Source organism: Salmo salar, chromosome ssa13 (genome assembly GCF_905237065.1).
Source record: "Salmo salar chromosome ssa13, Ssal_v3.1, whole genome shotgun sequence".
Classification (NCBI taxonomy): Eukaryota; Metazoa; Chordata; class Actinopteri; order Salmoniformes; family Salmonidae; genus Salmo; species Salmo salar.
This window is the reverse complement of record NC_059454.1, coordinates 67433772-67459348: the sequence shown is the minus strand read 5'-3', so window position 1 is coordinate 67459348 and position 25577 is coordinate 67433772. Positions and strand designations below refer to the sequence as shown.

The following is a 25577-nucleotide window of genomic DNA, read 5'->3' as shown; positions in this document are numbered from 1 at the left end:
TTTAATATAGGTTACTTTAATAGGTGTTCAAGGAATAATAGTTGCGTCAGCAGACAGTGTTATGACATGACTCAGTGAAAGGGGCTGAGGGCGATGGCTAAGGGATCCCTCACTAAGCAGGGGCTCCAGTAAGGCAAGGCTGCATTGAACAACTGGGCTGTAACAATCAAGTCCATACATGTCATGATACAGTACTATTGACATAAATAAGATTGAGCACACATTATACAAGCTATCAGAGGAAACATACTTAAGATCTGGCGTCATCTCTTCAGAAGAACAAAAGGGAAGCCGTGATCTACATTCCTGTAAAGGGAGAAAGTCTATTTTTTTTTTTATCTGGGTGCATATTCAGTTTTTCTATTTTTGTAACTAAATGAACAGCTATAAAAAAGAAATTGTAATAAATAAGCTTGAATACAGAGGGTTTGGCAATTGTTCTTTGTAATTGCATGAGTGTCCCTGGTTTCACCCTTTCCTGAAGTGAGAGCCTCATTGAACTGCAGAGAAGAAACAAATAAAACCGTCCGGGGTGACACTGTCCCTTGCAAACAAAAAAAATCTCTCTCATATATATAACTTTAACAGACGTTGGCAGGTAAGTCACAATGACTTACAACTCCACACACCTCCACAGAGTTCCCAGCACAGCAGCTGAATCGTCATGAGGACCATAGGTTGTAACAAACTATTCACCTGTGGAAACAGTCCACCATCGCATACATACACAGTAGAGTCAAGACCTAAATTGAATTAGAAAAATACATGTACAAAATCGATTACATTCAAGAGACAGTACTAGCACAAAAGGATATAGTCTATAGTCATTTCAATAACTAATAATATAGGAATTTTATAGAGGCATCTTCTAAATAGAAAAGGTTGAAGGTGATATATTATGGCTGTTTTTGAAGATGTGTGGGGTTGGTTACCAACTTGATTCTAAAATGCTCAAATTAGATCAAAATACTTCAATGCATAATGTCATAAGATGGACATAAATACCTGTGTAATCTTTTAATTTCACTTAATGATATTACATTTTTAAGATCATCATGATATCATTTTGGTTTGGATCATAAGGTGCAAATATTGTCTATTAAAAGAGGCATTGAAAAGGTGCCAGTACAATGTACACCACTCCCACTTGGGGTTTTAGTCTTAGGAAACCCATCAGATATATAGGATCAGTTGTGCTGATATAATACATTTGTTACCTGAAGATCTATACACCAAGAAAATGCAGTGCAACCGCTATGCTAACCTTCGTTATCAACAGAATTTTCATTTAAAAGACAACTTTCCCTTTTCTTTGGCAAATGTCTCAAAACCACTAGTTACAAGCATGTACATCGTCACTCTTTTTGGGGAAGACAATTGCTTCATTTGTGTGAAAGAACAACACTGATGTCCATCAGTGGAAGAACTATGTGTAGTTTACTGCTTGGATGACTTTAGTCACCCTTCAATTTATTTTCTCTCAAAAATGTAAAATATATACAGTATATCTAAGTCTTAAATGTTTGTTTTAAAGCTTTCCTTCAAGCTTGGAGTTCGAAAGTCATGATTTAGGTCTGCTTGTTTACAGTCTGTTTGCCCGCTTTTAGGGATAAATAAACGAATGCAGCATTGCTCGTATCCCTACAAGTCAGTCCAATCCTGACTTGTAAGGATATATTTAATATAGTTTCAATATATTCTACTTTGTGGCATTATAATCCCTTGGCTAAAACTAAGTACCACCATTGGACAATAAGAGGGTTGCACTAATAGCCTTTTTTAAAAGTTCATGTTGTGCCCTGACAGCACACATCATTCAGACGTAGCCCAGAAATGGCAATGCAGTTGCTTTAAGAATACAAACTCCGGAAACTACAGGTGGAAACTACACTTCTAGAAGCAGTGCATCTCATCTCAGTGCTCATTTGCTTAACAGGTACAGTAAGCATTGATGCATTATTTTGTGTATGAGCTTTTTGACAACAGTCTTAATCCAGTAAACTAGGCCTCAGGAAAAGAAAACCGAGGTTGTGAACACAAGATAAAAGCAAAAAAAAAAAAAATCTAGTTCAACAGCATCATAATACACTTAAGTGAAGGAGAAGAATCGAATATAAAAAGAGCAATAAACTCAAAGAAAAAGCAACAGCGAGAGAAGCGTGACTGACTGTAAGACCTAAGAAAAAGAGCATTGGTCAACTTAGAAACAAAAGAGTCAGAATAATATAGCATAATGATAATTTCATGGAGGACATATCGTTGGGGACTCTTCAACCTTGGAACTGGCTTGCACTACTTGTATAAGCCTGACACAGCTTTTTCCATCTGATTAGCTTACACCCAGTGCAGACGTCAAGAGTCCCCCAACCCTACTACAGCTCACACATTGTAAACAGAAGAATGGACACAAGGATCAGCTATTTGGATATGGAATGGATGCTAGCCTGTTCTACCTCGGTTAGAACATGCAACATTTTTTTTTTAACAAAATAAAAAAAATAAACAAAGCATTAAAAGCAATTGTCTTGTTACTGAAAAACAAATGCGTTGAAAAGCAAAACCTTAATTATTCTCATTGCCTAAGAGTGGACCGTTACTTGGCATAAGAAAATCTCAAAGGCTAGTAGGAAAAACAAATAGAGACCAGGGAAAACACATTGCCCTACTAAGAAAAAGTTACATCTTAAAAGCGCCTCCTACGTTAGTGCAGTGTTCTTTGTTAAAAAACTATCTTAGGAAACTAGTAGCACACATTTGGATTAGCCTTGTAGATGCTACGCAGACTGCGATAAGATCAAGTATTGACACAAAATGCATTTTCATCATTCAAGTATATTCAAACGGATGTAAGATTCATGTGAATGGTTGCGCGGTGGATGGGATGGCAGTGGTTGAGGTACGGCTAATGTCGTAATGAGCGAGTTAAGGCCATGGAGAACCGTCCATACGGTCAGTAACTTTGCTTCTCATCAAATTGAGCCCCACTGTAGGGGACCAACCGCCAGGTAAAACAGGCAGGTTAAGACTTACAATATACTAACCAAAGACCTCCCATCTAAGCTTAAACGTAAGCTTAAGTTCAAATGCAAGAGCCTCAATGTGTTGAGTTCAAACTGACAATGAAGGTTAAACAGATCACCGTAGTAGCAGTTGCTAAGCTGGTGGGAAGGCAAGGGATAGAGTAATATGGAATACTTGACCATGGTGTGGAAGGTTAAGAGGTCTGCTTTATCTCTAGACCACACTAAATAGGCAAATCAAAATGAGGGTACCACATGAAATAAATCACAAAGGACTATCTACCAAGCTGTGTCAATTTGTTCAAGCAGGAAGGTGTGCAGGAAGCCACAAGATTCGACTCATCCCTACATTAAGGTATGCTAGGTGGAAGGGACATTGCAACAGTGTGTGAAAGGGGGAAGATGTTCTCTTACAAGTGGTCAAGCTGACTGTGTGTAGGTTTCCTTTCTTTTTTTGAAATGCAATTTTTGTTTGCAAAACTTGACCTTAAAATGGCGTAATATCGGACAAAGATTACACATTAACGTGAACACAACCTGCCTTCCTCAGGGTACTCTAAGTAGGTAGGACCGTACAGGAAGAGGAGGGAGGTGACATCCTACTGCCAAGGGAAGGGTTCAAGAGAATACTTAGAAGGTGAGTGGATGGGAGGAGGTTGGGGGGGTGGTCTCTTACCCCACTTTCCCCCTCAGACCAGAGCTCTAGCTAATTCACCACAGAGGAGGGATCCATCCACAAGTCACGTTCCATCTCCTTCCTTCCAGAACAGGATGAGGAGTCGGAGGTTAAAAGTTAAAATGCACACAACACGCAAGCGTCCATTTCGTTTTGCTGGAGGCAGGAGGGCGGCTGATCCACTTCATTGGTCAGCGCAGGAGATGAGGACAGGGGTCTGGGCCATTTCCTTCTGGCTGTCGCCAATCACACGCTGGCCTCTGGTACAGGAGGAAGAGAAGGCGGTAAAGGTCAACCAATCAAGGTATGCACTTTTTGTTCTCTGCATTTGTGTTCGGATGTTTTTTTGTCTGGTTAGTGAAGTTGTGTTTTGGCTCCTCCATTGTACTTGATTGATAATTTAAGGTCATTGATTAGTTATGAAACTCCCTGGTTATCTAAGGACACAAATTGAAAGAAAATAAAACGTAGCGAATTCACGTTCAAAGCGTACAGAGAAAAATGTAACAGTGTTTAAACAAAAGATGAAAAGGAACAGCTTCCTTGAAGCAAAGGTGAGTCCCTCTTCCTATATTTCTGGCTGCCTACCTGTGAATGTTCTCCATGGCTGCCACCTCGGCAAGGGCAGACAGGCTAAAGAATGCGGGCAGGACTTCGGGTGCACTGCTCCTATCTGCTTCCTCCTGCTTGGGTGCACTGTAGCACCCTGTTTCGTTGCATAAAGTCTCTCGGGGTAATGGCTTGTCGTCCTGCTCCGGGGTCAGGTCCCTGACTTTGTCCTCTGTGATAAAACGGACCGAAGCAGATGCCATGAGGCTATTGCCTGTCATTCAAAATGGCCTCTCAAAATGGCATGGACAGAACATCCCTCATTTGGCGTTTTCCAGCTCACATACAGTATACAGAATAAACTATTACCTGTTAGGAAAGACTTACCCTCTGCTGGGGACACCCTGCCGTCAGCCGAGCGCACCAGGTGGGTTATTTTGCTCTTCCTAGCCTTCCTCTTCTGGCTGCCCACCGGCATGCTAGCGCTAGTTCCCATGGCCTCTGGGAAAAGCGTGGCGGTGGCACATGGGGCGGGGGTCTGCTTGGCCTTGGCAGCCGAGTCTGACATAGGGGAGTCACTATGCATCGCTATGTCTGAGAGGGGATAACATTTGAAAAGACCCACTCATTATAACTTGAGATCTGGGCACCTAACTCCAAGATAATTAATGCGTAAATCATGAATTGACTGCAAAAATGGATTCGGCCAAGACCCTTTTCTGCTAGATGGCTCACTTTTTATTTACTCCTCTCTTTGCAGTTTAAAACTTGTTCAACAACTAAAGAGAGAATATTTTACATGTGTCTAAATTCAATGTGAAATAAAAACACATGGTACTTACATGGTCACTTTTTTACATTGCGTAATGTGTCCATTTATCTCCAACTATGTGTAAATACCATGTCAAGAACATTCACAACTGGATTACAATCCACACACGTTACAAGATGCTCTAATTCACCTTTGTCCACAGTATTGGGTTTCTCCTTTTTCTGCTTGTACTTGCTAACAATCTTGTGGAATAAAGTCTTTTTCTGAGATGGAGATGGACCTGATATAACAAAAAAAGATAAACAAAAAAAGAAAAAAAGCATTGCATGCCATGTTAAATGGTAACAATGTGGTAAAGTTCCTGAAAGCGAGGAGCAACAGGAGCGGTATGGGATGCGGAGGGATGGCTTCTGTCAAAACATATTGAAATGTTTGGTGAACATTCCGGTAACATTCTCTGCTTACCCTTGGCAGGTTTTGGGGGTTGTTCCTCCGGTGCGCTGCTAACGTCTGTTTTTTTCTTCTTGGTGATGGTGGTGCTTTTCTTGTCGAATGTCAGAGGGCTGTACTGCGGCAGGCTGTTGAACTTCTTCTCAAACTCCTCCTCCAGTTTCCCCAAACTGCAAAGGTATGTTGTTGATTAGATACGGGTGGGAACATGCTCAACTCCACTTTCTTCATTAAGGCTTTTCATCTTGCGGAAATGCGTTGTCATTTGTTTGTCACTGTTGTTTTTAATATTTAGATAGAAATGCCAACACAATAATAGCTTTTCAAGTTCCCTCATGCGTGTTTTAAGTGTGCCTTGATCGGATAACTAAGACCAACTGTTGCTATGTTCCTCGATTACTGAGTCGCTATAAACCCTTTTACGAAGTGGCTTATTATCCATGTCATTCAAGCAGGGTTTGAATTAAACATTGACTCTTGGGAACCCCTAAAAATATGAATGGGATGAACAAACCTTATTGTTAACGCTTATGGAGGTGCCCACATTAAAATTTCAAACACTTGTGGGAGTGCCCATAACCTAACCTGGCCTATTTGCTCTCTTCAGGGATTCCTCAAAGTCAGATGTTAACTTGAACACAGAGGACCCGATTACACCGCAAAGAAAGCGGAGCTAGGTAAATAGACACTGAAAGAATAACGTATTTTCCACATCCAACAATTCACTAATAGTCTATAAATAAAACAGACTTGCTGCGTAAATGCAAAGAGCCTCGAACCACGAGCGCACTTAGCCAATCTCCACTGCCATTCACTTCCATTAGTACAAACGTGACTCCTTGCATGATGGACGTGCCCCTTGTCAAATGGGCTTATTGTTCGTTCACTATATTCTGCTCCCACTAGTCATATTTCATTCAGTTTTCAGTGATAAAACCTAGCACTTTTTGGGGTAAAATGTTCTTGGACAGGGGACTCACCCTGGCGCCGTCTCGTCTTTGGATTTTGACTTCTTTAGCTTCTTGGGATTAGTGGGTCCCATCTGTGAGAAAGCCCAGGTCTCGTCAGTCCAGCCCCCTTCATCAGATCCACTTCGAAAAGAGCCTCTTTTGCCTGATTGTGTGTGTGTGTGTCAAAAACAGAGTTTAGAGGAGCCACCAGTAAAATTAAAACACAGGGATTTGCTCGGAATGGGTGTAAAATAACAGCATATTGATAGTCATTGTGGAGATAGGGCAGGGGGGTTACTAATACATACCTCTGTCCACGTTGGCCCTCAGTGAGGTCAGCATCCCTTCCGACACCAGGGTCTTGTACAGCGCCCCCTTGCAGCTTCTCTCAGACTTCCTGGAGCCACACCCTTCGGCGTTGGCCTCCGCTTCCCTCTGCTTCTCCTCGACTTTGTGCTTGATGTGCGGGGGGCTGGGAGGGGCGGTGTGCTTCTCCGTGCTGCCCAGGGGGTCCGGGGTGCTGCCGATGCTGGCCTCCTCAGCCTCTGTCTTGGGGCTTGCTAGATTCGCTACCGCCTCCACTGTCGATGGCAGCTCTTTGCACCTTCCATCCTCTTTGTCCTCCTCTATCTCGGCCTCTTCCTTAGCCTTCAGGAGCCTCTTGGCTTTGGACTTCTTTTTGGGTGAGCTGGGCTCTCTCGGAATGGTAACGACGGCGGTGCTGGCCTTCTTCTTGGGTATATCCTCCTCGGCATCGCCCCAGGCCCCTTTAGCCACGGACTCGATAGTGTAGAGGAGGCTCTCCAACTCAGACTCAGACGATGGTCGCTTTTTGAGGGTCTTTTTGGGCGAGCCCGGACGAGGGATCTTGTCTTTGTCCACCGCTTTGGGTGGCTCCCTGGCAGTAGCTTCCTTCTTCTTCTTCTTCTTTTTGACGCTGGCCGCTTGGCCGCTGAGCGGTGGGGGACTGGCGTTGGTGGGCGTGGAGGAGGAAGAAGCGGAGGAAGAAGTGGAGGAAGACGGGAGAGAGGAAAGAGGAAAATCGGGGATGTTGCCCCCAGTGTCCTCCTTGACCACCATCTCAGTTTTGATGTGTGGGGCACGGGTATCGTCCTGTGTCTCCATCTTCCCTGCCTCAGAGGCCAAGCACATCTATACCAAACACAACAGTGCACATAAATGAACATTTCAGTAGTCACATCAATGTGAAAGTGCTGGAGATAACTATTAGTAATTTCCACTATAGGGATTTTGAAGATTTCAGTAATATCAAATGGGCTTAAATGGACCCTTAAAGGTTTTGTGATGGAGGGCCTGCAGTACCTCAGCGAGCTGGAAGAGAGCCGACTGGCTACACTGCTTTCCCTCCGGTGCAGTCGACTGGCTTGAATCAGAGGAGATCTGCTTTAATAGACAACAGAGGATAATTAGACAAAACTATAAAGCGCATGTAGTTGTGCAGAGTGGCAGACTTGAGACAGTACCTCTGCCAGTTGAAAAAGAGGGGACTTGACGTTGATCTTGGGTACGTCAGACTTTCCCTGCTGTGAGGTGCCAGACCACGTCTGAGGAAAAATGGGAACAAGAAAGGTGGAATGGATAAAGATCCTGGGATTATGTACCGGTATGTTCATATTTGTTACTTGTGTCTACTAAATAGTATGGTAGGTATATACCGAATGCTTTCATTTCTGCCCTCCCTTAAGGCATGCCCACACATTAGGAAGAGCCAATAGTGGAAGTATTGGCAGATTTGAATTTTGTTGATGTGGATTTCAGTAAGCAGGAAGGTACCCCACTCGGTTTAAAAACCAACTACTTAATAGCACATTAAAATACCATGTAGAATGATAAAAGTACATACTCATGCAGTATGTAAGCATGCTGAGCAGTTGGCACCTCGCCTATGAATGTTACAGGTCAATAACATTGAGCCAAATCATGTGGTCACAAATAGCCTTTCCTGAGAATACCTACTTCTGCCTGGTCCCTCCGACTCAAGGGCTTCCCCTCGCCAGCTGTGTCTGTTAAACTGGGCTGAAGCGTGCTGGAGGAGATCTGGAAAGGGACACACAATTGAGGGTTGGCTGACCCATTTCAACAGGAATGAGCCTCACTTCCTTTTCCCTATTGCAGCTTGATGTAAAGTCAGTGCAAGATAGATCACAGAAAAGGCATAGTAGTGCCATCATTTTAGGGAATGTTATGATTGTGGCATATGTGGTGTGTTGGGTATGGTAGGGTTACTTTAAGAGCAAACTGAACAATTTCTATGCAAATAGATAATAAATGTAATGTAGGCAAAAAAATATATATATATATCAATGCATATTGGCATAAAATCAACAAACTTGTGTCAGACTGCGGTTGCCATGACAGGCCTACTAAATAGTGCTACAAGACGTTAAAGAGAACCATCCCATTCTAGGTGGTCTTACCTCAGCAAGTTGGAATAGGGAGGAGTTCTCAGGGTGCTTAGTGACATCTGTGGCTCCAGACTTTGAAGAACAGGAGGAAATCTGTGGAGGTTCAATTCACACATTCACCACAAACATTTGAATAACGTGATCTTTGAATTTGCATCTCACAGTGCTTTTCCAACAAATGAGAGAATGACTTAAGTCCTTCAGATATATTTTCACTAAAACAATGATTTCTAGATTAAAGTTGTTGCACAACATGGATAGACTCAGTTTGACGAGTTGAAAAACCACTAGACTGGGCCTTTACATTATTTCATAAACCCATATAACTCTGAGGTCCCCTGGTGGTGAATTGCTGCACTACAGCCCAGGACTTATACTGAACAAAAATATGAATGCAACATGCAACAATTTCATAGATTTTACAGAGTTACAGTTCATTTGAGGAAATCAGTCAATGAAATAAATAAATTAGGCCTTAATCTATGGATTTCACATGACTGGGAATACAGATATGCATCTGTTGGTCACAGACACCTTAAAACGAAATGGGCCTCAGGATCTCGTCACTGTATTTTTGTGCATTCAAATAACCATCGATAAAATGCAATTGTATTTGTTGTCCATAGCTTATGCCTGCCCACCATGGGGCGGTGGGGTTATGGTATGGTAGAGAAAATATCATTCAATTTGCTGGCAACAGCTCTGGTGGACATTCCTGCAGTCAACATGCCAATTGCACGCTCCCTCAAAACTTGAGACAAGACATCTGTGGCATTGTGTTGTGTGACAAAACTGCACATTTTAGAGTGGTCTTTTATAGTCCCCACTACACCTGTGTAATGATCATGCTGTTTAATCAGCTTCTTGATATGCCACACCTGTCAGGTGGATTAATTATCTTGGCAAAGGAGAAAAGCTCACTAAAAGGGATGTAAACACATTTGTGCACAACTTGAGAGAAATAAGATTTTTGTTAATGTGGTAAATCTCTGGGATCTTTTATATCAGCTCATGAAACATGGAACCAACACTTCACATGTTGCATTCATATTTTTGTTCAGTGCAGTATGATGTGACATACCTCTCTGGCAGTAAGGGCATGCTCCCCAGCCAACAGTAGCATGCTTAGGCCACCCATCTTTGTGGGATCTGGGAAGGCACAAAATGAAGGCAAGTTGGGATGAATCTTTACTAATTTGACATTAATTCAGTGGCAGCTATGCTGAGACATGACATTCATATTTTATAAGCTGTTTTACCCAGAAATGTGTCACTTGACGCACCTGCCATGGCGAAATTAAGCTGTGGTGTGCTGTCAGTCTTGGGCACTTTCTTGGCAGTGGCACAGCCCTTAGGGGAGTTGGAAGGGAAAGACCACACTTTTTTGCGTGCGTTGCTGACATTGTGGCAGGGGCTCTTGACTGGCTTGTTGGTGGTGGGGCACCACTTGTAGCCTGGGTTAGCCTTCATGAAGGCATCCTTATACTGGAAGATGACACAAAGCCAGAATGGTTATCAGCAAAAGAAAGACACAGCAATTAATACCTACTCTAGCAAAATGCAGAACATACTGAAGAGGTGTTGTCTCAGTATAGTCTTTCAAATTAGTTTGCTTGTGATCCAGTGTTGGAGCGCTTGATCTGCTCATTTGCTTGTCACACTGCACAAATCAAGGTTCATTCTCTCTGAACTCTGCCAGTCCATGAGGAAAAATGATCTGAATTTAAAGTACTCTCCTCAAATGACTAAATCAAATGGAATGGTCTGTTTAGAGAAACAGAAAGGGGAGAATCCTAACTTAAGTCAAATTTTAACTTAGTCATACATTGATGTAAAAATTATACTTAAATGAAGTTAGGATTCGCCCCAAAGAGAATTAAAAAAAAAAAGTTTGACAGTTCCAGAACAGGGTTTTGGTGGTGCTCACCTCCTTGGCCATGTCCGTGTACTTCTGTTTCTCTTTGGGCTCCAGCACAGCCCACCAGTCAGCCAGGATCTTGGTGGCACCGCGGTTGTCCAGCCGAGGGTGCTCCTGCCTCACCAGTGAACGGTGGCGCTTGCAGAAAAGCAGGAAGGCGTTCATGGGCCGGCGGGCCCGCTGCTCTGAAGAGTCCTCCTCCACCTCCATGGGCCCCCCGCATGCCACCTCCGGCCCCCGGCTCTCCCTGACCAGCAATGGCTGTGGACAGATGCATCAGTGATAGATATTTCAATCTTTATCATCACTACCCCCACCACTATCATCATCAACAACATCATCATCATAACAATGGTAAGGCTCGATTGTTTCAGTTGATATTTCTTTGGGAATAATTCAAAATGTCCTTTTTGGGTATATCCATTGGAATTCAATCACTTTTTGACAGCATCCCTTTTGATTTAAACCAAACTTTCCATACCTGTTTGCCAATGGAAAAAGTGGTCAGAAAGTGACTTTTTGGACCTGAATGGCAAAATATTCAGGAGATAACAATTCTCAAAGTTGACCCATTTTGCATACCCCACCATACCATGAGACATCCATGTCTTCATCATTTGAAAAGTTAAATGGTTGACTTTGATATTTAAAAGCTTTCAAACAGGGTTCTCAAACTATTTAATTTCTTGAAGTTATAAAAATTACTTAACTTTAAATGTAAATGATACGTTGTAGCTTATACCCTACTTTACATCATCTGCTCTTGATTACAGGGTGAGTGTCATTTCAAATCATAGAAATAGATTTCATAGAATGGACCTATCCCTTCAGACCACTGTAATTTAGTACACCATTGAAATATAAATTGAAATTTTGACTTCTAATTACTACCACAAAGATGACAACCGTTCCACCCACTGTCGAATGTCAACTTAAAATGGTCACGTCTATTGGATAATCTATATTTCTAGGATTGACAGTATAATTTAAAACATATAGTCCCATACAAGTCAACATTCTCTGGTGTGGACCTCCATCGATCTTTGTTGTACCATTTGAGCGTTGAAATGTACATTTTATTCCCATTTTAGTAAATGTATTAGCCAAAACATAACACCCACCCTGTATTCAGGAGCATCTCAACCTAAGGCGGGCAAATCACAACCTCAGATCTAAAATAAGGGTCTAAGCTACAACATATGCAAATATGCATCATTATTTTATTTTAAGGTAAAAAAAATGACAATTTGTTAAACTTTTTCAAGAAATTATAAAATAGTATGACAATACTGTTTGTAAGCTTTTAAATTATATACATCTCAACCGTTTATCTTTTCCAGTGGTGAAGACATGGATGTCTCATATCATGGTTGAGTATGCAAAATAGGTCAACTTTGAGCACTTTTAGCTCTTGAATGTTTTGCCATTCAGGTCCAAAAAGTCACTTTCTGAGCACTTCTACAATGGGAAAAGATTTGGGCAATGGTTTCATTTAAATCAAATGGGGTGCTGTCAAAAAGTGATTGAATTCAAATGGATTTACTTTTTTTTTTTTATATGACAGAAAATGAAAGTGAATACTTCTAGACTACATACAAACCTAGTTATCAAAAACTGTTTCAGAAATTAAGTAACTGTTGAGTGAATATCTCACTTAAAAAGTCCATATTCTGTTAAATCATACACAAATAATGGTTGTTGACACATCCTATACTCCTTTGTGGCAAAAGCATAAGTTGGAAGGGGGGGAAAAAAAACACTTAAAAAACCCTACCCCAATCTTGTATTTTAAACAGACCTTTTAAAGGTATCACAACCTGCCGTGATTGGGAGTCCCATAGGGCGGCACACGATTGGCCCAGCGTCTTCCGGGTTTGGCCGGTGTAGGCCGTCATTGTAAATAAGAATTTGTTCTTAACTGACTTGCCTAGTTAAATAAAAGGTTAAATAATTTTTACCAAAAAATAAATAAACAAATATAGCTCCAATGCAGCCATTTTTATCTCAATATCATTTCTGGATCACAATTAAGTACCTTACTGATTGTTTTTAAATTGTTTAATTAAAACAAAAATAGCTTCTTAGCAAAGACCAATTTCTCAAGCAAGAATTTTGCTAGGACTGTCTGAGTAGGGAGGGGAAAACAGGAAACCTGTGGTATTGGCAGAGATCACTTTTTAGACTGCACTGGGGCTTTAAAAATGCTTGCCATTTCCTCATAGAACATGATGATTGTGTTGGCTCATTGGCTGAGCTGGCCAATCAGCGCTCTACTCGCATCAATATTTAGGTAATATTTCATAGAAATCTGGAAACACTGGACAGTTACGTTAATGTTTCAATCATATTTTACACAAGGTATTTGGGTCGTTCCACAGAATGAGTGCCTTATGTCCCTGTTTGATATTTTAAGTAGAAATTGTGCACAAATACTTTAAAAAAAAAACCTCTCTCTCATTTTAAGGTCAACCCTGTTATGTGAACTCAACTCTCGTTTTAATATGGTTGAAACTATTGCTTTTTAAAATATATTTTTCAAAAGAAACATTGAACATCTTATAGTCAAATCATAGCGTAAAATCAGTTGAGCTAGTTCTACTCTTTTTGGTGATTTTTCTGGTGTTGTGGAAAACTGAGCGGGTCGACCACGTCAACCCTGTTACCCATAGATAGACATGCTAGAAGAAATGTATTAACAATTACATTCTTGCCCCTCCCTGTTGCAAACAACAAGCTTCCATTCCCCCAGTCACAAGAGGTTTTATGGATGATTTAAGATGAAGTCGTCAACCCTGTTACAGTCAGCCCTGTTACTTTATTTGGCACTTAATATACTAATCTTTTTATTTAACCTCTTGAGATGGGAAAACATGTTTTTTATTAAGTTCAACATGTGCTCTTTATGACAGAATGTAGAAATCAGGTGAAATAAAACTTTTTTCACCAAGTTACACTACTCAAAAGGCACCTAAATTGGTGGAACGACCCACTTAGTGTTCAAAACATTAGGAACACCTTCCTAATATTGCGTTGCACCCTCTTTTGCCCTCAGAACAGGTTAAATTTGTCAGGGCATGAACTTTACAAAGTGTCAAGTGTTCCACAGGGATGCTGGCCTATGATGACTCCAATGCTTCCCACAGTTGTGTCAAGTTGGCTGGATATCCTTTGGGTGGTGGACCATTCTTAATACACACGAGAAACTGTTGAGTGTGAAAAACCCAGCAGCGTTGCAGTTCTTGACACACTCAAACCGATGCGCCTGGCATACTACCATACCCCGTTCAAAGGCACTTAAATATTTTGTCTAGCCCATTCACCCTCTGACTGGGACACATACACAATCCATGTCTCAAGTCTTTAAACTCCTTCTTTAACCTGTCCCCTCCCCTTCATCTACACTGATTGAAGTAGATTTAGCAAGTGACATCAATAATGGATCATAGCTTTTACCTGGATTCACCTGGTCAGTCTATGTCATGGACCTTAATGTCCTTAATGTTTTGTATACTCAGTGTATATCAAATTGAATGGGAATTAATCAGCAATTCCCAATTCAGAATTGACCCCTAACCCAAATTGTTTTAACATGATCAGAAACAATGGGGGACTTCAAATCCAATGGCTGCAGCAGCCTCGCACATCCTTTCAGACCAGCACTGTCTGTCTGCTCCCACATCCAGCCAGGGAGAGATACTTCATAGAGGGGGTTAAGTACTGAGGCTGATGGTTCTATACTGGAGTCAAAGGTCACTGCATCATATACAGTGAACTAACAAATAGACTGTGTACATGTATCATGGAGCAATAGTCAAGTGGGACTGTGGCAAGAGATTAAAGACTGGAAGTCCAGGGTCATGATCAGTAGGTCTGAAACTATCTGTACTTGACAAATAACAAATGGCTTTTCATTTCAAAACGTGCCTACTGAATGCATCCCCGATCTGCAAAAGAAGACGCTCACCTTCTCCAGTTCTTCTTCGTCCTCCTCCTCTTCCTCCTCCGAGAAGTCCAAGGCCTTCTTGGAGAGTAGCGGGTGCCATTGTAGACACTTGCGCTTGGGCCGCTTGCCGCTCACCTCCACCTCCACAGGAGGCTCCTTACCCCTTCCTCCACCTTTCATGGCGCTGCCAAGCCTGGAGGGGGGAGAAAGATAGTCAGAGTTCACTCACAATTTATTGTGGCATAGGATCAAGCTCCATTTAGACACTGATTTTGGGTCAGTTTTCCCCATTAATGCTTAAAGCTGAGATCTGCGAAATAGCGCCACTGACCACCCCACCACAGTTATTGGTTTTGTTGCCGAGCTGAGCATCACGCAACATGCAAAAAAAAAAAAATGCAATACATAGTGTGCTCTATCGCCCGTGCAACAGTATTTGTTGTTTGCAGTAACTTCTTTGTTGTTGTAATATCACAAATGGACACGCAGTTTCACCAATATGGATTGACGCTTTAAGGTTAGGATTGGGGGAGGGAAAGCAGATGCCAGATCTTTACCTAGGGAAAACTCATGTCGGAGCATTTGGGGTTGGGTTTTGTTGAGCGCACTGATCAATGACTTTGTAAGTAGCACTATACAAATACATTGGATTGATTATTGACTGAATTCTTTAGTCTCTTGAGCAACTGCTGGTGTTGGCCATAGTAGTAACAGAGACTAAAGGTTAAAGGTCATGAAAAAGTGATCCCTTTAATTAGGCACCCTGACGAGGGCTCAAACGATGGTCCCTGTGACTGTCATTCCAAAACCAAAAGGCCAAAATTATACCAAAAGGCCAAAAATCGCTTGGTAAGGTCACTAGGTTTTGTACTAAGATACAGAATTAGCAGTAAATTGAGGCTGCCATTTCAAAAGTACTTTGAGACTGAACACCAGACTGCCCATGTCTCTAATTGGCTGATGGCATCATCACTTGGCCAGGGTGTGGTCAATGGAGTGCACAATTCTAAGTGTAGATACGCTTGCAGAATAGTTAAGATTTCTTACGTGTGTGTGGTGCAAAGCCATCTAGCCGACACTTTTATCGAAAGCAACTTAGTCATGTGTGCATACATTTTACATATGAGTTGTTGTGAAATTGTTAGATTACTTGTTAGATATTACCATATGGTCAGAACTAGAAGCACAAGCATTTCGCTACACTCGCATTAACATCTGCTAACCATGTGTATGTGACCAATCAAATTTGATTTGACAACCATTAGATTCTACACTTGGGTATAGCAACCTCAAATCTGACAAAAGAAGACAAGTCTGTGTTTTAGGGCAGGTTGTGATACAACAGCATTTGATCAGATTAACCCACATCTGTGTGTATTTACTCTATGGTAAAGGGTATGCAGCATCTATCCTTCAATTTCTGTAAATGAACTACTGTATTCAATACTTAGGGGAAAAAATGCGTAATTGATAGCTGGGTCCAATGCATTTCAAATATTTTTTTCACTGCACTCAAATATTTTATTAATAAAAAATGTATTTTTTTGTTAAAGGTCAATTCCGCCACTTTTCAACCTCATTCATTATCTACAGCACCATACCAGTGTCTACATACAGTGCGGTCCAAAAGTATTTGGACAGTGACCTGTTGTTTGGCTCTGTATTCCAGCACTTTGGATTTGAAACGCTACAATGACTGAGGTTTAAGGTGCAGACTCTCAGTGGTGGAAAAAAGTACCCAATTGTCATACTTGTGTAAAAGTAAAAGATAACTTAATAGAAAATGACTCAAGTAAAAGTCACCCTGTAAAATTATATTTGAGTAAAAGTCTAAAAGTATTTGGTTTGAAATATACTTAAGTATCAAAAGTAAATGTAATCGCTAAAATATACTTAAGTATCAAAAGTAAAAGTATAAATAATTTCAAGTTCTTTATATTAAGCAAACCAGATGGCATAATTTCCTTGTTTATTTTAATTTATGGATAACCAAGGGCACGCTCCAACACTCATTTACAAACAAAGCATGTGTTTAGTGAGTCATCAGTACAGAGGCAGTATGGATGACCTCTTGATAAGTGTGTGAATTTGATCAATTTCCTGTCCTGCTAAGTTTTCAAAATGTAACAAGTACTTTTAGGTGTCAGGGAAAATGTATGGAGTAAAAAGTATATACATATTCTTTAGGCATGTAGTGAAGTAAAAGTTGTCAAAAATATAAATAGTAAAGTACAGATGTCTCCAAAAATGACTTAAGTAGTACTCTAAAGTATTTTGTAAGCACTTTACACCACTGCAGACTGTCAGCTTTAAATTTGAGGGTATTTTCATCCACATCGGGTGAACTGTTTAGAAATTACAGCACTTTTTGTACATACTATAGTTCTCGCCCCACCCCCATTTCAGGGAAACAAAAGTATTTGTTTCAAATCCAAAGTGCTGGAGTACAGAGCCAAAAACAAAAAACACGTGTCACTGTCCAAATACTTACCGTGACCGTAATGTTACTGTGACCGTATTACCACCACAACAACGGTCACGAGTCATTATGGCAGTCTAATTCGATGTGACCGTTTAGTCACTGTAATTAGGCTTCTCCAAGCTCTGATGTGGCTGATGGTCATTAGTAGCCTACCAAACTTGCTAACTACCTGGTACTCAGCACTCTATTGTCTCTCTAATCACTCTGACGTCAATGCAAACGTAATCAAAAATCTAATCAAACACTTCATGAGAGCCCATGAGCTCACGTTGGGAAACATTTCTATAGGCCAGTGATTCTCAATCCTGGTCCTGGCTACCCAAAGGGGTACACATTTTTGCTTTTGCCCTAGCACTTCACAGCTGATTTAAAATGCTGATTAAAACGATCAACTCATCATAAAACTTTGACTTGAATCAGGTAGTGCTTGGGCAAAAACCAAAATGTGCACCCATTTTGGGTCCCCAGGACCAAGATTGAGAACCACTGCTATAGGCTATGCAATTGCGTGAGAAAAGAGTGATGGGCCTCAATTAAAAAGAGGATCCCATCAGCTTTCTATAGGCTAGGCCTACTATATTTATTTCTCAACCTTCCTAATATTAAGCAATTGGCTTCTCTTTAAAAGAGGAGTATAGTCTACCTGGCTGGCATGAAAATAAATCACGGGGAAAAGCGTCCTCCATTCACTATTTAAGTTATTCTACAATGTAGAAAATAGTAAAAATTAAGAAAAACCCTGGTTTGAGTAGGTGTGTCAACTTTTGATTGGTTTAATATATCTGAGAGAGAGAGACTCTTTATAGCTTACATTTTATTCTCTGTTAGTCAGCACCTCTACACTAAATAATTCTCTCTGGGTGTGCACCAACTCATGCTTTCAATGATGTCATCGGGTAGAACTTTTAAGCTTAATATTTTTTGGGAAATGCACCGTTTTCACATATGTAGACACTTGTATTGTGCTGGAGATAATGAAAATGAGGTTGAAAAGTGGTGGAATTGCCCTTTAAAAATAGTAATACTCAAATACCTATCACACTATACATTTAGCATATACAGGATATATTTCAAACTTCATGTGTAGTAAACACTTTCGTATGACTTTAATAATTTTATCGATAGCAGTAGAAAAAAAAAGGTGCTTTTTGATAAGCACACCAAAGACGTCAAGAATGATACGCATAAATAAAAGGACAACACTTCTAATAGCTTATTTGCAGGATAACTTTTCTTTCACATTGATTTAGACATTTAAATGTGGCACTGACTTGCTCTTGGTTTGTGGTTTCAGAATTGTCTCAATTAAGAGTTTGGTGTTTGACTCGCTGGGCTATGCACGTGCGGTTACAAACCTGGCTTGCGTTAGTGGCAGGTACAATATCAATATCCACCTTCCTAAAATGGATGAAGCCCGAGTTGGAATGTGAATCTGAAGCTGGCTAGCTTTTTAAAAATCCTGAATAGATCTAGCTAGCATCGTAGTATACACCTCAGGACTTTGATAGATACTTGCCTCTAAGTTCCTTAATAGGAGCAATCCACAGTTGAAACAATAAGAGAGCAGGCTTCCCACCAGTCTTTAACACCAGTCTTTCAGTAAAATGCTGAGGGACTGGGTGGGAGAAATGTAACCACTCAAATGCATGGATAGAGATAGATGCATTGACCGACCATCCATATCAACATGGATGGTCAGTCCATTTTGAGGCTTTACAGTGTTTGTTTACATTTACTTTGTTTACAAACATTGGCGTAAAACATGCTAATATTTTGGGTTCTGATGGGGGACGACAGTTTAACTAATCTCATGAGGCATTTATGTTATATTCTTCAAGAATCAATGGGTATCATTGATTAAAGTCCAAAATGTAGCAATGTAGCAACTGCAGATTGTCCCATTAATCCACCATATAACATCTTGATTAATTTCTCAGATATCATGTGGTGTAACAAGGTGATAAAATAAACAAAAAGACATTTGCCTTTAACAACAATGATTAGAGTGCTAGTAAATCAGACAGTTAAAATTGTCTTCATGTGCAATGTTATCCCTCATTACTACTATAATTGACATCTCGTGCTATTTGCATGTGGAAATGTTGCATGTACAGTCCCTTCAAAAAAGTATTCACACCCCTTAACTTTTCTACATTAAATGTTTTCATTATGTTACAGCCTTTTTGTTGTGTTTTGTGTTACAAAGTGTAATTATGTTTTTAGTGTTTTTTTGGACAAATTAATTAAATGAAAAGCAGAAAAGTCTTGAGCCAATAATTATTCAACCCCTTTGTTATGGCAAGCCCAAATATACTGAACAAAAACATTAAATGCAACAATTTCAAAGATTTTACTTACAGTTCATTTAAGAATCAGTTAATTGAAATAAATTCATTAGACCCTAATCTATGGATTTCACATGACTGGGAATACAGATTTGCATCTGTTGGTCAACAGATACCTTAAAAAAGTAGGGGCGTGGATCAGAAAACCAGTCAGTATCTGGTGTGACCACGATTTGCCTCATGCAGCGCGGCATCTCCTTTGCATAGAGTTGATCAGGCCGTTGATTGTGGCCCGTGGAATGTTGTACCACTCCTCTTCAATGGCTGTGCGAAGTTTCTGGATATTGGCGGGAACTGGAACACACTGTCGTACACGTCGATCCAGAGCATACCAAACATGCTCAATGGGTGACATGTCTGGTGAGGATGCAGGCCATGGAAGAACTGGGGCACTTTCAGCTTAGGAATTATGTACTAGGAATTATGTACAGATCCTTGTGAAATGGGGCCGTGCATTATCATGCTGAAACATGAGGTGATGGTGGCGGATGAATGGCACGGCAATGGGCCTCAGGATCTCGTCACAGTATCTCTGTGCATTAAAATTGCCATCAATAAAATGCCATTGTGTTCGTTGTTTATGCCTGCCAGTACCATAACCCCACCATGGGGCACTCCGTTCACAACAGTGACTGTTGTTTAATGATCATGCTGTTTAATCAGCTTCTTAATATGCTATGCCTGTCAAGTGGATGGATTATCTTGGCAAAGGAAAAATGCTCACTAACAGGGATGTAAACAAATTTGTGCACAAAATTTGAAAGAAATAAGCTTTTGGGGAATATGGGAAATTTTGGGGATCTTTTTTTTTTTCAGCTCATGAAACATGGGACCAACACTTTACATGTTGTGATTATATTTTTGTTCAGTGTAAGTTCAGAAGCAAAAGTGTGCAATAATAGTGTTTACCATGATTTTTCAAATGTCTACCCCATACATACTATCATTTGTAAGGCCCCTCAGTCGAGCAGTGAATTTCACACAGATTCAACCAAAGACCAGGGAGGTTTTCCAATGGCTCACAAAGAAGGGCACCTACTTGTAGATGGGTAAAAATAAAAAAAGAATCAGACATTGAATAACCCTGGTGTAGTTATTAATTACACTTTGGATGGTGTATAAATTCACCCAGTCACTACAAAGATACAGGCGTCCTTCCTATTTGCAATAAGGCACTAAAGTAATACTGCAAACAATGTGGCAAAGAAATCAACTTTTTGCCTTGAGTGGCACAGCAGTCTAAGGCACTGCATCTCAATGCTAGAAGCGTCACTACAGACCCTGGTTCAATTCCAGGCTGTATCACAACCAGCCGTGATTGGGAGTCCCATAGGGCGGCACACAATTGGCCCAGCATTGTCCTGGTTAGGGTTTGGCCGGGGTAGGCCGTCATTGTAAATAAGGATTTGTTCTTAACTGACTTGCCTAGTTAAATAAAGGTAAAAAATAAATAAAACATAAAAAACAGTTTGGGGCAAATCCAACAACACATCACTGAGTACCACTTCATATTTTGAAGCATGGTGGTGGCTGCATCATGTTATGGGTACGATTGTCATCAGCAAGGACTAGTTTTTTGGGGGGGGGGTTTGGATAAAAAGAAAGAGCTAAGCACAGGCAAAATCCTAGAGGAAAACCTTGTTCAGTCTGCTTTCCAACAGACACTAGGAAACAAATTCACCTCTGAGCAGGACAATAACCTAAAACATAAGGCCAAATACACACTGTAGTTGCTTACCAAGACAACATTAAATGTTCCTGAGTGGCCGAGCTACAGCTTTGACTGAAAATCGACTTGAAAATGGCTGTCTAGCAATAATCAACTTCAATTTTTTTTGTTTCATATAATAATGGGCAAATATTGTACAATTGAGGTGTGAAAAGCATTTGAGTATTTTGTATAGATTGTTGACCCACAAAAAAGGTCCCACTTTGTAACAACAAAATGTGGAAAAAGTAAATGGGTGTGAATACTTTTTGAAGGCATTGCATAACCTTTAACTTTGTTCAAACTGGTTTGCAGTCTCTTTTACGCAGTGAACTTCTGAATCTTTGCATACTATTAAACGTCAACTACAAATCATGTACTAGAGTCGGGCACTGAGTTTTTCCCTTACCAAGTGACCTAACAAGGGCCCTGAGTTTTTCCTGGTCAGGTTGGTCAAGACAAGCTCAGAGCCCTATGAGGGTTGTGCTATGGGGGAGGCATGCATAGTGTGCACACACACCTGAGACCGAGTCACACTGTTTCACCATTGTTGAAACAGCTCGTTAGTGTGCAGGTTATGCAACCACAGGATTGTAGGAATTACTCTTAAATAAAGAAATGATGTAATTTGGAAACATAATCATCTTAATTAGAAGGCTATATCTCAATGACACTGCGCAATTATTGACATAAGCATAGAAATGATTATTGTGCTTACTCTCAAATCAGGTATGACAATCAATTATGTAATATTAATATGATGAGACACAGGATATATTGTTAATGAGGATATAATAACATGAGGCATTATGGCATATCAATGAGTGGATACCATGGGCAATTGACAAATAGGTAAACAAAAGAGAAGAAACCTTGACCTGGAGGATATGGGATGGATTGCAGGCATACTTACTTAGGCACAGACTATGGAAAAGCTGTATCTGAAAGATGAAGATGAATCTGTCAGTCAGGCTTTGTCATGCGATGATGATGACCTATAAAATACAAGACACTGCTCTCAGTCAAGCGATACATTTGCAATGCTTGGTTAACGCACCAAACAACCACAGAGGCTAGGATTCTAGTTTTATTCTTCAGTAGCCATAGTAAACATGTTTATTAATCATCACTGTGACAATAACTTAAAACGGGTGTGTAGTCTAGTCTTCGATATGTGATAAGGCTTCGAACTATTGTGGGACATCATTTGTTGTTGTTGAAACACGGTGTCGATTCCAAATCTGTGCAGTCCATCGTACATAAGCGCTTTTCAGAAACCCAGGAACGTAGAAAATAGAGCAGTTAACTCTCAGTACATAATAAAAGACCTAATATCAGGTAAATACAGTTCAGTCGATAAGATTGGCTAAACTACAGTATTGTAGCGGTTAATTTCTGGTAAGACCGGTGCTGACTGTAAACCCGATTAGGCTGTCACGGAATCAATAAAGTGAACCCACCGTAAACATTACATGACCAACATTGTTCATAAATTACTATAAAACTAATATTTTGTTTACCTAACCCAAAGTCCTTAGTATAAAGCTCACATTAGCATCTATGCAAAATGTCGATCTAGGGTCTGAAAGGATAGACAAGCGAATGAGAGTCCATCTTGCTTTGGGGAAAATGAAGTATAAATCTCACTCCTGTCAAACTCGTATGCATTCATTGACAAAGGTATTCCGCATGGACAAATCGGCACCTTTCATTACTTAAACTAGGGATTTTCCGTCCAGATATTTGCGGCAATACGTTTAATGGGCATCATAGTCACCATTTCCTACCAGTTACTAGGAATAAAAGTAGCTTGTTAGCTTGCTAGCTCTCAGACTCAAATTGCTCCAGCCCGCCTGCTGAACGTGTCGTATGCAAAACATGCAATGGTTCCAAAAGGCCACGAGCGACTATAAGTGACAAACATCCATGGAATTGTAACCAAACTTCACTAATTTGATTGTTTTCACGCAATCGAACGCTGCCATCATTCGTTTAGTAACAATGTAGCCGTGCATTTCATAGGGGTAGTGCTCTCGTTTCTCAGAGGAATGCAAATACTCGCTTTACCATGTCGTACATGTTGTCTTAGTCTTTTGCATGGTCGTTTTTTACCGAACAGTGACTTAAAATGTACACCAAACGGCTTTGAGGGATGGAATTTACGATTATAACAACACGTTTATAAATGAAAGCCCATTGATGACATTAAATAATTCACGAAAAACAAAAAAGCACCACGCTGACCACTTCGAGAGCGGCGATACACAGATGCAAACCTCACACTGGATGACTGAGTGGTTTAGGTGAAAACGACACTGTGATTTTGATAAGGGCTAAAATACCAACAAGTTCTCTGTCATGACGGCATATAGCCTAGGCTACATATTCAAACATACCTCTGATACCCAGCTCGAATGCCAGGGCCCTCTCATCCCCAGCTGCGTCCACCTTAAAACTTATTGACACATAACAGTTCGGCACTGGCTGTACAATAACACAAATATGAACTCTCTTCACCGGATGAACGCTACAGAGCAGCACAATGATCTGAAATCACCAAACTAAATATGAAAATTCACGAATTATATTGAAATCAGATAAATGATCAGTTACATTAGGTCGCAGTGGCGTACTTTCGTTTTCCTCGAACAAATTTTGCATCTTCTCTAATCTACCCTCCCCCGTTCGAACTGTTCTAGGGCTATGGTCTTCTAAAGCCTTGTGCAGTATGATGTCCATAGCCAAGCACTGACTGGCCTAGCCGTGTCATCACCCATTCAGATTCTGGCCTTACAACACACATATTTTAAACAAACTTTCTCTTTGCAACGTGCTTGAAAACGTCACTGAAAAGATGTGACTAGCGAGAAAAATAGGACTGTTTTTAAGCAGAAAGTCACTGCCTGTGTCTCAGTCGTGTGTGACTACTTAATATAGCTTCCTGGGTGTTGCGTTACAGTGAGGGATCGGAGTGTTTGGAAAATAAAGTGTAACAGTCAAAGTATTCCAGCACTCACCTGCAACAGGCCACCCAGAATGTAAAGGTAACCAAAGCGTGGTGCTCCAACTGAGCCGTTGTCAACCTCATTCACCCTCGCTTAGTGTTCTTCTCTGACCAGAACCGTTTTTACAACATACAGAGAGTACTGTACATACAGAGTGAAAATAGCCTTATCATGTAAGGCTGATCGTGATTGGAGGATGGCTTGAACGACAGCCCGAATCAACCAAACAGAGAGAACATTACAGTTGTGTATTGTTCTGAGACAGCAAGATATGTCTTCATAATGTTCAGGACATGTACAGTTACACTGTACAACCAGGTAGGGTAGAACGAAGAAAATGCACACCAATTATTCAGAAGCCATACTCGCACATGGAATCTCATTGTAAATTAAATGTACACAGTATAGGCCTAACCATGATGGCACATAGCCTACAAATTGACACTACCGGCAGCTATAATGTTTCACGGAATAAGCGCTTCAAATGAAGTCACATGTTTAAAGCTAGAATCATTAGTTGCTACATCAATTGTTGGACTTACAAATTAATGATATATAGGCCTAATAATTGATTATTGAAGAATATAACTTGTCTCATAAGCATAGTTCAACTATCGTACCACATCATAACCCCAAATATACGCTTGTTTTACTCCAATGCTTGTAAACAACGTGCATGTAAACAAACACTGTATAGCCTCAAAACATGGTTAAAACTATTTGATATCATGGATGATCAGTCCTTGCATTCATAGGTTTGTCTATGAATGTGAGAATGGTTACATTTTTTTCAACTCCCATCACTCAGCTTTTTAGAGAAATGGGGCGGAGAAACCGACGTCTGTGTGCATCTAACAGTAGGCAATATCTTCCTCCACTGTCCCCATACCAGGCTCAAACCATTGATCCTCTTTTTGCAAACACACGTGACCGTCTTTGAAACAAACCAACCTTATTGAGCTATAGAAAATGATCATATTTACTAGCTCCATTGGCAACATTTCTAGCTAGCTGTGGATTGAGTTTACGGAACTTGCTTAACACTATTACACTCACCCTTTCTAAAATAGCTACACAACGAGCGATGCCAGTGAAACCCGCATACGTGTGCTGCTAACTGACCGCATACAGTTAACTAATTTACTGCCTGGTGATTTACCACCAACACTCCATCCCACCAAAACAAGCTGAATTTCAGGCGGTCTTTTCAAACACTAAAAGGGCATTATAATTATGTTCTTAATTTTAACGTACTATTCCATCATAATAGTGTGGAAATATGTATAAAACACCAAAAAATCACGTTGTTGACTGCACTGGGGCTTTAAACATT

The 25577-nt window shown here is 40.5% G+C and overlaps 1 protein-coding gene across 4 annotated transcripts; it reads right to left on the bottom strand.

Moving 5' to 3' along the window:
- LOC106567634 (HMG box transcription factor BBX) lies at positions 1 to 24444 on the bottom strand. 4 transcript variants are annotated; one of them, XM_014137157.2, is made up of 17 exons: positions 24257 to 24444; positions 22153 to 22234; positions 14726 to 14897; positions 10771 to 11022; positions 10127 to 10328; positions 9925 to 9992; positions 8856 to 8936; positions 8395 to 8475; positions 7902 to 7982; positions 7741 to 7821; positions 6726 to 7569; positions 6448 to 6580; positions 5483 to 5637; positions 5208 to 5297; positions 4633 to 4839; positions 4285 to 4477; positions 1 to 3956 (listed from the first exon to the last, which is right to left on the bottom strand). In XM_014137157.2, exons 3-17 carry the CDS (start codon positions 14882 to 14884, stop codon positions 3881 to 3883), a joined length of 2703 nt encoding a protein of 900 aa, XP_013992632.2. In that variant the 5' UTR covers positions 14885 to 14897; positions 22153 to 22234; positions 24257 to 24444; the 3' UTR covers positions 1 to 3880. The 4 variants fall into 4 exon arrangements, with proteins under 4 accessions (XP_013992632.2, XP_045549444.1, XP_013992633.2 ...); XM_045693488.1 differs by having other exon boundaries at positions 7741 to 7818; positions 24257 to 24408; XM_014137158.2 differs by lacking the exon at positions 24257 to 24444 and adding an exon at positions 23636 to 23972.
- Positions 24445 to 25577: the final 1133 nt, after the last annotated feature.

What these genes read in the sequence shown, in the direction of transcription:
- LOC106567634 (XM_014137157.2), bottom strand. Translation starts at nt 14,884, where the DNA reads ATGAAAGGTGGAGGAAGGGGTAAGGAGCCTCCTGTGGAGGTGGAGGTG. An exon ending in GTCGGAGGGACCAGGCAGAA is followed by an intron (nt 7,983 to 8,394) that starts GTAGGTATTCTC and finishes ATTTTTCCTCAG; the next exon opens with ACGTGGTCTGGCACCTCACA. An exon ending in GAGGGCCAACGTGGACAGAG is followed by an intron (nt 6,581 to 6,725) that starts GTATGTATTAGT and finishes ACACACAATCAG; the next exon opens with GCAAAAGAGGCTCTTTTCGA.